General features: G+C 52.9%; 1 protein-coding gene across 1 annotated transcript in view; it reads left to right on the forward strand.

Annotated features, from left to right (window-relative positions):
- The first annotated feature begins 241 nt into the window (after window positions 1-241).
- ADCY7 (adenylate cyclase 7) overlaps window positions 242-15231 on the forward strand; it is a 38619-nt gene continuing 23629 nt past the window's right edge. Inside the window, 4 exon segments of the mRNA XM_036832577.1 lie at window positions 242-275; window positions 10394-10434; window positions 13230-13667; window positions 15000-15203. Of these exon segments, the coding sequence (XP_036688472.1) occupies window positions 13497-13667; window positions 15000-15203 (375 nt within the window). The 5' untranslated portion in view covers window positions 242-275; window positions 10394-10434; window positions 13230-13496.

The following is a 15231-nucleotide window of genomic DNA, read 5'->3' on the forward strand; positions in this document are numbered from 1 at the left end:
GACAGGCCAGGGGCCCTGTTCTGTGGTGGGAAGTGCAGGCACTGAGTCAAGGTTGGGCAGCCCTCCTGGAGGAGGTGGCCGCTCAGCCTGGCTCTCAAGGGCCGGTAGGAGTTTGCCAGGCAGAGGGAGTTTGGGGGTGGGGAGGTAGGCAGTGCTTTTAGGCTGTCTGAGCCTGGAGACAAAAGGGTGGGGCTTGTTTGGGGAACCGAAATAAGTCAAATCACACAGCCGCGAAGAAGGTCTCAGGAAGCCCTGGAGGAGTTGGTTGGCCGGGGGTGAGCAGGACGGGGCTCGTTGTCTTTGGGGTCGCAGACAGGCGTGGGGAGCCCTGATGGAAAACCCCAGGGGAGGCTTGGGTTTGGGGGGCATGTGGCTGCCGTGGACTGAGCCTCCATCACAGCGACTTCCTGTGCCCAGCGGAGCCTGGAAGGAAGTGGTGCCCAAGTAGGAATGGGGAGCTTGGGCTCGGGGGACAGCCGTGGGGAGGGGCTCCCGAGCCCCTGTGTTTGTGGCTCCGGAAGCCAGGCTTTTAGGGGTGCGGGGGAGGTCGGCTGGGGCTGCTTCCCCTGCAGAAGGGCTCTTCCGGGCTCTGGGCTGGGCTTCACCAGGCAGCCCTCCCGCCCCTGCCCCCCGTGTGCCCCCTTGACCTCGCACAGTTCTCAGGAAGCCTTGGGGAAGGGGGGTCTTAGCATCTTGGATTAGGGCCGGGCGCTCTTGGTGGCTGGTGTGGCGGGAGTCCGAGGGGGGACCTCTGGGGGAGGCATGGCTTTGGGAGCCAGACCAGACAGTGATGCCTCACGGGTGCTGGGGAGGCCACGGCCCCGACAGGGCCTGCTGAGCTCTGCATGGAGGTGCGTCTCCATGTGCCTTTCCCGCTGCCCTCTCTGTGGCTAGATTCTCTGGTAGTCTCAGTGAGAAGGGACCTCGCAGACCCTGGGGGCCTTCCCTGCCCCTGGAGGAATCAGGCCCAGAGAGGGCGAGAGGCAGAGCGGGGCTGGACCTTAGGTGTCTATCCCGTGCACTGCTTTGCTTATGGCAGGTGAGGAGACTGAGGCAGGGGGCACTTCACAGCCCTGCACGGGAGAGGCAGGAAGTATGACAGGAGGGTCTTTCCTGGTTGGTATTCAGTGCCTTTTCCCACTTTCTCTTCCCCAGGGCAGATTGCTTCCCCAGCAGAAAACTGCCCTAGGGCGGGGCCTCCTCCAGTCTTCCCCTGACGCTACCCTGGAGGCCAAGATCAGGGCTGGTCCCTGTGTGCCCACGCAGCCCAGCCCAGGGGAAGGTGGAGGTGGGGGAGTCGGGGCCCAGCTTGAGGGAGCTCCCAGGCTGTCAGAAAAGGGGCAGATAGTGGCCTCTGTGAGCCACAGTTGCCCAGGGAGTCTTCTTGGGGGAGGATCCCTGAGCCGAGTCTTGGAGATGCCAAAGTCAGCATTTCCCCAAGAGGATTCCTTAGAGATTTAATGCAAAAAGGGCCTCGTGAACCAAAAAGACTGGGAGATGCTTAGCTGTGTTCATTAATTCAGCAGCTTGCTTTCCTGCAGGACTTCTCAGAACCTTTAATTTGCTAATGTGCACAGGGTATCTTTAGAGAAGGAGGAAGAGAATGCTAAGCCCAGCACTGCGTGTGACCAGAAACTGCCGTGTGTGTGGCTCTTCACGGCCCTGCTGTTGGGCAGAGCGCCCCTCAGGAAATGCAGACACAGGGCCAGAAAGTGTCGTGTGTGTGGCTCTTCACGGCCCTGCTGTTGGGCAGAGCGCCCCTCAGGAAATGCAGACACAGGGTTAAGAAGGAGCCTGGGCCCTGGAGTGGGCAGCTCTGAGTTTGAATCCCAGCCAGGAGGCTTTGGACGAGGAGCTTAGGATCCCAGAGTTGGTTCCCCTGGCTGGAAACAGAGGGAGAGCACCCCTAACCCGCCCTGGGGGTCCGGATGCAAGGACCTTGCCTCTTCCCAGCAGGTGCTTGGAGGCTGATGGCAGGGGCGCCTCCCGTCGGGTTTACTGCCTCTGTCTCCCAGGTGGGTTCAGAGTGCGCAGAGCACGTCTGGAGGGCCGGGCATTGTGTTTCCTCTCCTCTCCTCTCCACAGCCCTAGAGGCCTTGGGGTGAGGACCCGGTGCTACCTGGAAGCTCTCTCTGGCTCAGGCCCACCTTCCCGCTTTCCTTGACCCAGTGGACAGCTGCTCGCTTGAGGTCCAGCTAGGCTCTGCGTGGATGTGTGAGCCCATGCGATGATGACGCTGCCTGTACCCAGAAAGCAGTCCCGAGGTGCTGACGCTGCTGTATCCACCCCAGAGGCTAGGCCACTTCCAGAGCAGGGAGGGGGCCGGGGCGCCTTGACCTCTTTGGTGCCGAGGCCCATGACAGAGTGGGCTGAAGGGGAAGGGGCAGCTTCTGGGCCCACCCACAGCCCTTGAGGCCCTTTCTGCCAACTTGGTAGTGCTTGTCGTCTTGACCTGGCGTGTTGTGCCAGGTGCAGCCCCCTCCCCGCCCCCCGCCACCGTGCTCTGCTTGCATCACCTCCACTGAATCCCCTCAAAGCCCTGGGTGGTCTGAATGTTATTCTCCCTTTCTTTCAAATGACGAAAGTGCGGCTCAAGGAGGATAAGTAACTTTTTCAGGGTCATGCATCTTAGACGTGATGGACCTGGGGCTCGTTTTCCTTTTCTTCTTCTTTCGTTTACAGGCTCTATTTATTTTTTGTGTATTCACATACATATTTCATAAATTTTTAAAAAATATTTATTTATTTTTGGCTGCGATGGGTTTTCGTTGCTGCGCGTGGGCTTTCTCTAGTTGCAACAAGCGGGGGCTACTCTTTGTTGCGGTGCGCGGGCTTCTCATTGCAGTGGCTTCTCTTGTTGCAGAGCATGGGCTCTAGGCATGCGGGCTCAGTAGTTGTGGCTCGCGGGCTCTAGAGCGCAGGCTCAGTAGTTGTGGCGCACGGGCTTAGTTGCTCCGCGGCATGTGGGATCTTCCCGGACCAGGGCTCGAACCTGTGTCCCCTGCATTGGCAGGTGGATTCTTAACCGCTGTGCCACCAGGAAGTCCCCACATACATATTTATATATGTACACACACACACACACACACACACACACACACACCCCGACAAACATGCCAGGAACACATCTTTCCATGTTAATATATTAAACTTAGAGTGTCACTTCAATGATCAGTCGCTTTATATTGCCCTTTGAGTTTTTCTGTTAGGGTCGTTATTTTTTACTTTATGTATTTATTTTAAAAACCCCTTTATTGAGGTATGAGTGACATACAAAAAGCTGTGCATTTTTATTGTATACAACTTCATAAGTGTGGAGATAAGTATACACCCGTGAAACCATCACCACAATCCATGCCATAAACCTGTCCCTCACAGCCTAAATTTTCCTCCCTCCTTTTAGTTTATCATTATTATTTTTAAGATAAGAACATGTAAAATCTACCGTCTTGAAAAAAAAATTTTTTTAAATATATTTTTATTTATTTTTGGTTGCATTGGGTTTCTGTTGTTGTGTGCGGGCTTTCTCTAGTTGCAGTGAGCGGGGGCTGCTCTTTGTTGCGGTGAGTGGGCGTCTCGTTGCAGTGGCTTCTCTTGTTGCAGAACACGGGCTCTAGGCATGGGCTTCAGTAGTTGTGGCTTGCAGGCTCTAGAGTGCAGGCTCAGTAGTTGTGGCGCACGGGCTTAGTTGCACTGCAGCATGTGGGATCTTCCTGGACCAGGGACTGAACCCATGTCCCCTGCATTGGCAGGCAGATTCTCAACCACTGCACCACCAGGGAGGTCCCTTGAAAAAATTTTAAGTATACAATACAGTGTTGTTAACGATAGGCACTATGTATGTGGTCGATCTTGTTTTTTCTACTGAAAACTTAAAAAAAATTGCATAAGCTACATTATAATAATAGAAATAGAAACTGAAAATGAGGAGAAGTAAGATTTGTTCACTCTGACAAAGCAGCAGTTTTGGTGTTTCTGTGTCCTGGTTCAATCCTAATCCATTCTAGGCATGACCTTCACCATGTGGATTTTTCACAGGATACCCTTCCATAGTATGGTTCAAGCTGCTGCATCTTTTTGGTAGCTGCATTGTATTCCACTGTAAGAATGTATTGTGATTTATCTTCCCCAGACTGATACACACATTGTTTTCAGTCTTTTGCAATTACAGATAATGCTGCAATGAATAATTTTGTACATAAGTCAAATTTCACACATGTGAAAGTGTTCGTAGGATAAATTACTTGATGTAGGTTTGCTAGGTCAAAAGGTGTGTGTGTACATTAGTGAGTCTGTTAGATATGATGAAACTGCCTGCCCCAGAGGTTGTGCTGAATCACACGCCCGCCAGGGGTGAGCGTGAGTGTCTGTTTCCCCCCAGCCTAGCCAACACAGATTTATGAAATGCTTTGATCTTTGCCAGTTGGGTAGGTAGAAATGGTTTTCCATAGTAGTTTTAATTTGCATTTCTCTTGTTATGGGTGACGTCAGCTGCTTTCCAAATATTTAAGAGATTTGTATTGTCTTTCTGTGAACTTTCTGTTCATCCTCTTTTCCCATTTTTCTACTGGGTTTTTGTTTTTTTGATTTGTAGGAACTCTTTACATATGAGGGAGATTAGCTCTTTAGGGAGATAAAAATTGCAAATGTCCCATAATCTCTCGCTCATCTTTTGATTTTGCTTTTGATAGTTTTTACTATGTAGAAAAAGAATTTTTAATTGTAATTGAATTTATCAGTCTTTTCATTATGACTTTTAGGTTTTGTGTCAGGTTAGAAAGGACTTATTCACTACAGCATTATATGAGAATTCTTTCATGGTTTCTTGCTCTTTGGAAATCATCCTGGTATAAATTATGCCTCCAGCTTTCTCTCCCTCCTCTGGGCTCTGCTGACTTTTTAAACAGGCAACTAGCAGTGCAGAAGTTAAGACTTAAACCTAAATCTTTCTTGCCCTTTCCAGGACAGTGGCTACTCTGGGTTAAATCTTCTGTCACCAGCAGACCCACTGTCTGGGTGGGCCGTGGGAAGCCCAGTGTTCTGCCATCTTGGGCAGAAGTAGCACCACATGAGGTCCCTGAAGGCCAGCTAGACTTCCCCTTTCTGTTCTTTGTTATCGAGGGGAAAGGGATCAGGAATGAAACATGGGCATGAAAGTGTTTTCATTCTAAAGGGGGAGCCTAGTGAAGATAGTGCTTGAAGGAATGAATAACTAATGGTGGAATCTCAGGCAAGAGTTGGGGGAAGATATAGCTGTTCTTTCCAATATGGGAACCTGGTTGTTTAGTTGGTCAGTTAATAAACATTGTTGCCTGAACACCTCCTGTGTGCAGAGCCCTTTGCAGACACCTGGGGGAAGGGGGCACCAAGGTCTCTGCCTTCTGAAAACTTGTGCCTGGAGCTGAGTTTCCTCTTGACACATAGAAGGTGTTAGTGCACATCTGCTGAAGGAATGAATGCATGAATCTCTGTCAAGATGAGTGAATGAATAGATGAACTCTTCCCAGGCAGTCACTAACCATCATTAGAATTGGCACAGGAGATGGCAAACTGGATTTATTATCCCTGGCGGCTGGAGCCTTGGGGGGGAGGGGTGACAAGGTATTTGTGTTTTAGAGGAGAGATTGACCAGGGTAATGCCTAATCCAGACGGAAGAGTGGAAGGGAGGATTTCAGGAGCAAAGAACAATTCCCTACCCCACCCCTGGAATTAGCCCTCTGGGGCCAGATGACAACATGCAGGCTTTTCAGCTTTTCCTCAGTTCTCTTTGTTTTATGATTTAGCCTCCGCTGCTAGCCCAGCCCAGAGCTGGGCCTCAGAGGTTTCACATAACCACCTCCTTTGCAAGAGGGAAAACCGAGGCCCGGATCAGGTAAGGGTCACAGCACACGTTAGTGGCAGAGCTGGGACTGGAACACAGGTCTCTAGACCCCGAGGCTGAGTGACAGCTTGTGGTCCCTAGAGGGTGGGATAGAGTCAGCCTGGGAGTTCTTGGGGAGCAGGGCTGTCTGGGGGCATATGCTACTGGGGGCTTCGGCTTTTGCTCCTGCCTGGTGGCTTTGCAGACTGTCACCAGGAGGTGGGGAGATAAAGTGGAGGGTCGTTAGGGGCTCTGCCCCCTGTGCACCTCTGTCTCTCCTGTTTGGACCTCATGGGTGGGCTTCCTCAGCTCTAGGAATTGAGCCTTCCTTCTGGGCGCATTTGCTATTTTGTCCTCACAAACTTGGCCTGTTGGCTGTGAGGACCTGTGCCTCGCTCTCCCCCGAACTTGGGTATCAGCACCTCAGTTTACTGATGAGAAAACTGAGGCCCGGAGTGTGAGAGACTCTGCCACTCCTATGGCCAAGGGCAGCAGAGCTGGGATTTGAACCCAGCCTCCTCCCTCCCAGGTACAGCTCATCTGCGGAAAGGTGTGATGCAGCAGGTGCTTCCTGTTCTGGGGGAGACCCTTTTGTCTGTTTTCATCATCTTCCGCCCTGATGCCCGCCCCCCAGCCCCCTCACCGAAGCCGCCCTGCCTGCTCTCTGCCACCTTTCTGCCTGGCTCAGGATTCGAGCTGGTTGGCTCATCCATCTGTCCGTCCCACAAGCATCTGCCAGGGCCTAGCTGCAGGACACAGACTTAAATCCCACGACAATTTGGTGAGGCAGGTGTGGGGATGTTTGATAGGAGTCTCAGAAGGCCTCCCGATGGGGGCAGATGCCCAGGAGAGAATGGTGTGGGGAGGGAGGTTAGGCCCCGGCACGAGCTAAGGCTTGGGAGGCCCTTAGTCCCATGAGGTTTTCTGGGTGCCCCTAGGTGCCAGGCCGGGGCTGGGCAGAGCAGCTGCTGGCTCTCCTTCACAGAGCTCTGGGTCTCCTGAGGGAGGTGGCATTAACATGAGTCCCTCAGCAAACAGAAAGTCTGCCAGTGACCCAGCCCACCAGGCACTGGGCTGGCCTAGGGGGCAAGACTGTGCTGGTGGGTTCCTGGCTGCAGCCGTACGGTCACCTGGGCGGGGCCTGGGTACAGGGTCCGGCCTGAGGGGCTTGAGTGGGCCCTCTCCTCTCCTTAGGCCTGCCTGCCTGCCTGCCTGCCTGCCCCGCTTCACACGCCAAGGCCCCACTTCCCCTTTCTGGGGCCACCAGGCCCTGTACAGCTCCGGGGCCTGCCAGGGCAGGGCCAGAGGAAGCTGGGCTGGGTTCCTGCCAGTATTGCTTGGGTGAGGAAGTGGGTATCCTGTCTGTGTCTGTGAAAGCTGGGGTGGGCTAGAGCTACCCCAGGGGTGTGGTAGGGCTGGGGGTGCTGCCACATCAGCCAGTTCCGCTGGGGAAGGACTTCCTGAGCACCCCTGAGGGCCCAGTCCTGCAGTCATAATTCGAGGTCCCAGCGCCCTATCTCCAGCAGCTCTTCTAGCTGAGGAACCTGGACCCCGCCTGTCAGTATTTGGCAAGAAGACCCCAGTCCTGTCTTGTTGTGGGGAAGGGAGAAGACGGTGTGTATGGGGTAGTTCAGAGGGCTTCCTGGAGGAAGAGGCCCTCCTGGATCTTGCTGGCTTCGAGGAGGCTCCCTGGCATGGCTGCCTCATCTTGCCCCAGGAAGGCAGAGGGAGGTACCTTGATGGAGTCCACTTTGCCACCCACCCTCTGTCTGGGGCCTTGAAGGGGGAGGGCAGAAAGGGGTTGGCATTCTGAGATGTTATGGGCTCTGGGAATGTCAGCACTGGGAGGGTGACGGACAGGACCCTGAGGGGCCTGTATTCAAATCCCAGCTCTCTTTTACTAGCTTTGTGACCTCAGGCAAGTAACTGAATCTCTCTTTGCCTCAGCTCCCACATCCATAAAACAGACACAGCCGTCTTACCTACAGGGCAGGGGTGCAGATTTAGAGAGACTACAGTGCTGGGTACACAATAAGAGGTCAGTAGGTTTTGTGATGGTCTCTCCTGCTCAGTCACGGGCCCTGCGGCTGCGGGGAGCTGAGTCCACCAGGATCGCTTGGGGGAAGAGCTTGATTCCGCCGGTATCAGTTTCTACCTAAGTATACCCCTCCGCTCCCTAATTCCTCCCGCAGGGGAGGAATCTCTGGAGGGTACTGGCCTCCTGCAGCCTTGGGCCCCCTGCTGCCCTGGTTAGTTTGGGACACGGTGACAGAGGTATGAGCTGGGGTGGGGATTGGGAAGGGTTCCCCTCCCTGGCCGGCACCCCTCCAGAGGAGGCCTTAGCCAGGGCTGGCTGCGTCTGCAGGGGCCCACTCTCACCTTTGAGCTAACTTCTCCCGACTTGGACTCATCAAGGGGCCACGAGGGCTTTCTGGACACAGCAAACTGGGGCAGGAGGCCCAACGTGGACCTTGGGACTCTTGGTTGCAAGTGCCAGAAGCTCACCCCGGCTTCAGCTGGGAGGGGTATTGATTATCCCTTGGGAGTAAGTATCTGGGGGTTGCTTGAGCCTCAGACAGAGCTGGATCTGGGGGCCCCAGCGGGTATGTTCAGGGCTCTGTCTCTCACCAGTTCTCCGTGTGGGCTTCCTTCTCAGGTGGGCTGTCTACTGTGGTGGCTCAGGTGGCTGCCAGCAGCTCCAGGCCGCTGGCAAAGAGAGCATCTTGTCCTCGTGGGCCAGCAAACGTCCCAAAGAGTATTCTCACTGACATGGTTTTGGTCACATGTCCATCCTTAAACCAGTCACTGCGGCTTGGGAGAGACGGTGCTGATGAGCCAGACCTGGGTCATGTGGCCCCTGAACCAGGGCTGAGAGGGGGAGGGGACCATGTCCAGCAGAAGCGGGAAACACCCTCCCACCTGGACCCCTGGGGTCCCCCTCCTCCGTGAGATGGGGCTGCTCCCCTACCAGAGGTATCGTGAGGTGTGAGTGACAGTGAGGGAGCCCTGGGAATCCAGCCTCTCCAGGTAAAAGGGCCTCGACGTCTCTGCTCTTTGCGTCTTTGGAGTTCACAAAGGACCCGTGGGGTGGGGGTGAGGGAGTGACAGGGAGACAGGGCCTGGCTTGACCTAAGGTCGGACTTACAGCCAGAGCAGCGCCCAGCGCTGGAGAAGACTGCCCTGAGAGGGGATGAGCTCCCCATCACCGAGGCCTGCAAGTTGAGGTTGCGGCAACACTTGTTGGAGACGTGGCAAAGGAGTTCATCCAGGGCCTCACAGGGGCCCTCCCAGTTATCAGCTGAGTTGGCAACTGGCAGAGGAACTGGAGATTGGACAGAGGGGCCTTGAAACCTGCCCTGACAGAGGGGGCCTCTGGGTCTCACTTTGTGGGGTGGTTCCTGGAGAGGAGCTGGCCTGTGGAGGTGCCTGTTGGTGCTGGGTTGTCTGCAGGAGGGAGAAGTGCGGCCCTTCCTCCCAGCCCTGCCTTGTACTGCCGGCGCTGGACGGGGTCCCTGGGTGCCTAGTCTCCGTGCCCAGTACTGCCCCTTGTCTTCCTCTTGTCCCGCCTGCCGTTGCCCAGGAAGTGGCCTAATTAGATCCCCAAGAGGAGTGTTTACCAGGCCTGAGTTCCCAAGACTCTCGGAATCTTTCAACTAATCCCTCTCTCTCCATGCCTGGCTCAGCCCGCCTTTGTGTGCCTGGAAGGGCAGGTTGGCATCTGGGGGTGAAAGGCTCCATGGTGTGTGTGTGTGTGTGCGTGCACACGTATGCACACTTGTGCATGTCCTGGCCACCCACAGCTCTGCTCCGGGGGCTTTGCCTGGGGGATGGAGCAGCTGCGGGGAGTTGCCTTGGCTCCTTGGAGTTTGGGGTTTCTCGGCCTGGCAGTCCCGGTGCACTGGTGTTTGCACCAGGCCGGAGGGACAGGCAGTGTTGTGTATACTTTTGACAGCTGGTTCAGTCACTGGGACCTGCTGCTTCTGGAAGGAGCTCCATGGGGAAGCCTTTCTCAGTTCAGTAAGACAGTGAGGCTGGGCCGAGGAGCCCTGGTTTGGAAGCTGGCAGACCCAGGTTTGAATCCCAGCCCTTCTACCAACCAGCTCCAGCTGTGTAATCTTAGGCAAGGCACTCTCCTTCTCTGGGTTCAATTTTGCATCTGTAAAATGGCTGTAACACCTTGGCCTTAGGTTATGAAGGCGAGAGTGGAGATGTATGTGCAGGCACCTGGCGTGACAGCATGACAGCTGTTTTACACGTGCCCTGGAGTGGGGGCTTCTCAGGGCAGGGACCTTACCTTGTTTCGTAACCCCTTTAGCACAGGGCTGGGCATATATGGTTAGTACTCAAGAAATGCCTCTTGTGGAACAAAGACTGGTGAGTATAGCTTTAGAGGTGGCAAACTAGTGGGCTGCACTATGCAAATTTTATAAATTTGTTTTAATTGAAGTAATGTTGATTTACAGTGCTGTGCAAATCTCTGCTGTGCAGCAAAGTGACTCAGTAACACATGTATTTATGTTCTTTTCCAGTAGGTTTATCCCAGGAGATTGGATATAGTTCCCTGTGCTATACGGTAGGACCTTGTTGTTTATCCCTTCTAAATGTAATCGTTTGCATCTACCGACCCCAAACTCCCAGTCCATCCCTCTCCCTCCCCTCTCCCCCGGCAACTACAAGTCTGATCTCTATGAGTCTGTTTCTGTTTTGTAGATACGTTCATTTGTGTCATATTTTAGATTCCACATATAAGTGATATCATTTGATATTTGTCTTTCTCTTTCTGACTTACTTCACTTAGCATGATAATCTCTAGTTGCATCCATGTTGCTGCAAATGACATTATTTCATTCTTTTTTTATGGCTGAGTAGTATTCCATTGTATATAAGTACCACATCTTCTTTATCCATTCATCCGTCGATGGATATTCAGGTTTTCCCACGTTTTGGCTATTGGCACAAAACAAATTTTAAAAATTAGCTGGCAACATTTGGAAATCAGTATTTCATGTAGAAATCAGATTAGTAGCTTTTGTCCAAACACTTTGCACACTTTGGCGGTCCTGGCCCAACCCCCTCAGGGTTGCCTGGGTTAAGCAGGTAGTTGCCGAGGCTTGTAGACACCTGCCTGGGCCCAGAAGGAGCAGAGGGGCCAGGACTCCTGGAAAACAGCCCCTTCCTCCACCCACAAATATGTGGTTTTTCCATTTTGTTCCTGGGATTTGAGGAATAGGAGCTCCCAGATGGAATAGTGCCTCAGGTGACTCCTGATCCAAGGTGGCCCCAGGTTACTCAAGGCAGTTGGCGCTCACCGGGGGACTTCACTCAGACTCTGGGATTCTGGGTGCCCTGCTATTTTGCCTTTGGGGGCTCTGGACCAACTTTCCTTCGCAGCTTCCACCAGTGGCCATTTGCACCCTTTGTGACTGCCCTGAGCCTTCCCACGTCTTACCACCTCCCTGCCCCCTGCCCTGTCCTGGTTCCTATCTCTGATGCAGGCCTGGATGTTGGGGGCCTGGACTCCTGGTCCAGGGCTGCTCCCTTGACACAAGGTTCCTGCTGGGAATATGGCAGCCACCCCAAGCCCCAGTCGCTGCATCTAGGGATTGCACATTTTTTTGGTAACTTTCTCTCCCTGGAGACTGGGAGCCCTAGCGGGAGAGGGAGCTAGCCTGACACACAGGAGGTATAATGGGCCTGGTGTGCCATAGGCATGGTTAACAAGCTGTTTGGGAATAAACGAATGGGAAAATAAATGAAAGGTGCTGGGGAAAGAGGGAGCCCCTGTGGGCTAAGCATTGCAAGCCTGGGGTCCGCTCTCAACTTTGTCATAAAGGGTCCACTGTGTTCTTCTCTGAGGTTCAGTTTCCTTATCTATGAAGCGGAGCTTGCAAGGTTGTTAAATTCTTGCCAGTGGGCCCTTTCAGAAAAATTCAGTCTTATGTGGAAGCTTAACATAATATGAATGCAAGGGGTATGCTCTGAGTGAAGCTGGCGTTAGTGTCTGAGACACAAGACTCATTGAAAAGTTCCAGTAATCGAGTGAGTGAGGTCTTTGCACAAGAACCACTGGAACAGAAGAAAGCCTGCAAACAGACTTCACATGCATGGCCACCTGACTTAGGGCAAAGGTGCCTCCACTAAAACTCTTGAAGGAAGGATGGTGGCTCCATGAAAGGCTGGTGGGGAGATATCCATTCAGAAAAAAGATAGATATCCATTCAGAAAAATATCCATTTAGAAATGGATAAAGATAGATATCCATTCAGAAAAAAGATAGATATCCATTCAGAAAAATATCCATTTAGAAATGGCTAAAGATAGATATCCATTCAGAAAAAAGAAGCTTGATCCCTGCCTCACACCATACACAGGAATTCCTTGAGATGTATCCGAGACCTACATGTGAAAGTAAACTATTCAAACTTCTAGAGCAGTGCTTTCCAGTAGAAGTTTCTGGATGATAGAAGGGCTCTATATTTGTGCGGCCCAATGTAATAAACAGTAGCTATGTGTGGCTGTTGAGCACTTGAAATGTGACTGGTGTGGCTGAGGGGCTGAAATTTTTTTTTTAACTTTAAAAATGTTTTAAATGTAATCATCAAGCTATTATTATACTCCAAAAAATTAAGTGTAATTTATTAACTTAATCCCACCTTCAGTTCACATTTAGATTTCACCAGTCGTTTGAAAATTTTTTTCGTAGTTGCAGCTTTTTAAAATCAAAATCCAGATAAAGTCCATTATATTGCGTTGGGTTGGTAAGCCTTTTAAATTTATTTTATTCTGTAACATCCCCACTCTCTCTCATGGTACTGACTGGTTAATAATGGGTTATGTGTCCTGCAGGCCAGTAGTTTTCAAAGTGTGGACCAGCAGCTTCAGCATCTTCTGGGAACATGTGAGAAATGCACATTCCTTCTCAGGCCCCTTCCAGTCCTACTGAAACAGACGCTGGGAATGCAGCCCAGTGATCTGTGTTTTAACAAGCCCTCCGGGATCTCTCCTGGGTACCACTGTTGTTGACTAGCCCACGTCATAGATTTGGCTGGTTGCCACCTCCTGCCGCCATTTATCTTCTCCAAGTAGCCTCTATATGGGACTGAACTTTTAATTTCGTTTTTAATCAACTTAAATTAAATTTTTGATAGTCATATGTGGCTAGTGGCTACTGTATCGGACCGCGCAGTTCTCGGAAACACAGGAGACTAGCTTTATGACCTTGGGGTGGGCCAAGCTTTAAAGACCTAAAAGTTAGGTTTGGTGAAGATTGATAAATCAGACCCGGGGCTATGAGGCCTGGCCTTGCTCTTGCCCGATGCCAGCCTTCCCAGTCCAGGTCAAATCTTGGTCTGCTTTGTGTCTCTGCAGAGCTGAGGACCCTGCGTGTCTGTTCCTTCGGGCCTGGATGCAAAGGCAGATGCGGGAAGTGCAGTGAGCAAGGCCTGGCAGCTGGAGCAGTGCAGGCCCCGTGTGTCCATGGAGCTGCTGGCCGAGGGGACTTCTGCCCAGCTCCGCCTGCCAGGCTCGGAGAAACCAGAGGCCTAGGCGCACAGGGGTGGGTGTCGGCAGACAGATGCTCCCCAGGCTGCGGGGTTTCCTGCGTGGACTGCTGGGCGGCTGTGCCAAAGGTGGAGGATGCCGGCCAAGGGGCGCTACTTCCTCAACGAGGGCGAGGAGGACCCCAGCCACGACACGCTCTACGAGAAGTACCGCCTCACCAGCCAGCACGGGCCACTGCTGCTCACGCTCCTGTTGGTGGCCATCACTGCCTGCGCCGTCCTCATCGTCATCGCCTTCAGCTACGGGGTGAGTGGGGGCTTCCCTGGGGTCCAGGTCTCAGCTCTGATGCTTTGTACTTGTGAGGCCTTGGGCAAGTCTTTATCTTCTTTAAGCCTGAGCGTCTGCATCTGTAAAGTGCTATGGAGCATATTTAGGCTGGAGGAAGACACAGTTTTTATTTTAATTTTTAAGTCTGGGGTGGCTTTAGATGTTACATTAATTTGGCCAAATTAATTACCCTCATTTTTCTCCACAATGGACTTTGATTTTACTGAAGGCCTGTGTGTCACTGCTCCCACTTCCAGTACCGTGGCAGACATCATGCATCAATCCCAGAACTCTCTCTCACGGAGCCGGCCGGGGTGGGGGGATGTGTGTGTCTCAGAATCCTTCTTATGACAGCGGGCACCACTAATATTATCTCTGACTTAGGCCTCGTCCTGCTATAGCCATGACCTATGCGTGGCTGTTGAGCACTTGAAATGTGGCTAGTATGACTGAGGAACTGAATTTTCAATTTTATCTTTAATTATTGGAAATTTAATTTTGAGTAGCCACATGTGGCTAGTGGTTGCTGTATGGGACAGTAAAGTTCTAGAAGAAAACATCAGAGACTACAGGCTGTTAACAGGGTGATACGTGTAAGGTGGCCAGCACCCAGTAGGTGCTCTGCCGGTGCTGCCTGTATCTCTGTGCATATAAACCCGAGGACCTTTGTTTTGTCATTCGGCACATAGTTACTGAGCGCCCACTGGGTGCTGGCCCCAGATTAGTCTCTGTGCTCATGGAGCTTATGGGCCTCTGGGGGAAACCAGGTGCTGTCCACCTGTGAACGTCTTGCCTGTTACCTCTTCTCCCCACACTGTCGCACTTCTGTACCTTTCCTTCAGCTCGTCCCCTGTCTGGGATGCCTTTGGTCGTATTTCCTCATAAACATCCATTCATTCTTTAAGAGTTAGGAGCAGTGACCTCTCCCCCAGGAGGCTTTCCACAGCTTTGCTCCTGTGCTCTTGTACCTGTGCCCTGCAGGTGTGCACAGAGCTGCTGGGGACCCCGGGGGATGCCTGAGGTTGGGGGGGGGGAGTGAGAACGTCACAGGACTGGGCCCCACAGGTGACTGGGGGAAGGTGGTGGTGAAGGCACCCCTAGCAGAGGCAACAGCACAAAGCCTGAGGTAAGAGAGAACTTGATGTTTAGGGGGAGGATGGACACCACCCACGTGGAGGAAGCAGCAAGTGACCTTGCTTAGGGCAGGCTGGACAGGCTAACCTGGCAGGCTTTCTGGAGGAGGTGGCACCCCGCTGGGGAAAGCTATGGCATTTCTGTGTATGTTCACCCCCCGCCCCCCCCCCCCCACAGGACCCCTCCCGACACCAGGCTGTCCTGGGGACGGCGTTCTTCACGCTTGCCGTGTTTGTGGCTCTCTACGCGCTCGTGTATGTTGAGTGCCTCGTCCGCCGGTGGCTCAGGGCCTCGGCGCTGCTCGTCTGGGCCTGCCTTGTGACGCTGGGCTACGTGCTGGTGTTTGACTCATGGATGAAGGAGGCCTGTGACTGGGAGCAGGTAACAGGGGACCCTGGCGCCCCTGGGG

The sequence above is a fragment of the Balaenoptera musculus genome, chromosome 19, assembly GCF_009873245.2.
Source record: "Balaenoptera musculus isolate JJ_BM4_2016_0621 chromosome 19, mBalMus1.pri.v3, whole genome shotgun sequence".
NCBI lineage: Eukaryota > Metazoa > Chordata > Mammalia > Artiodactyla > Balaenopteridae > Balaenoptera > Balaenoptera musculus.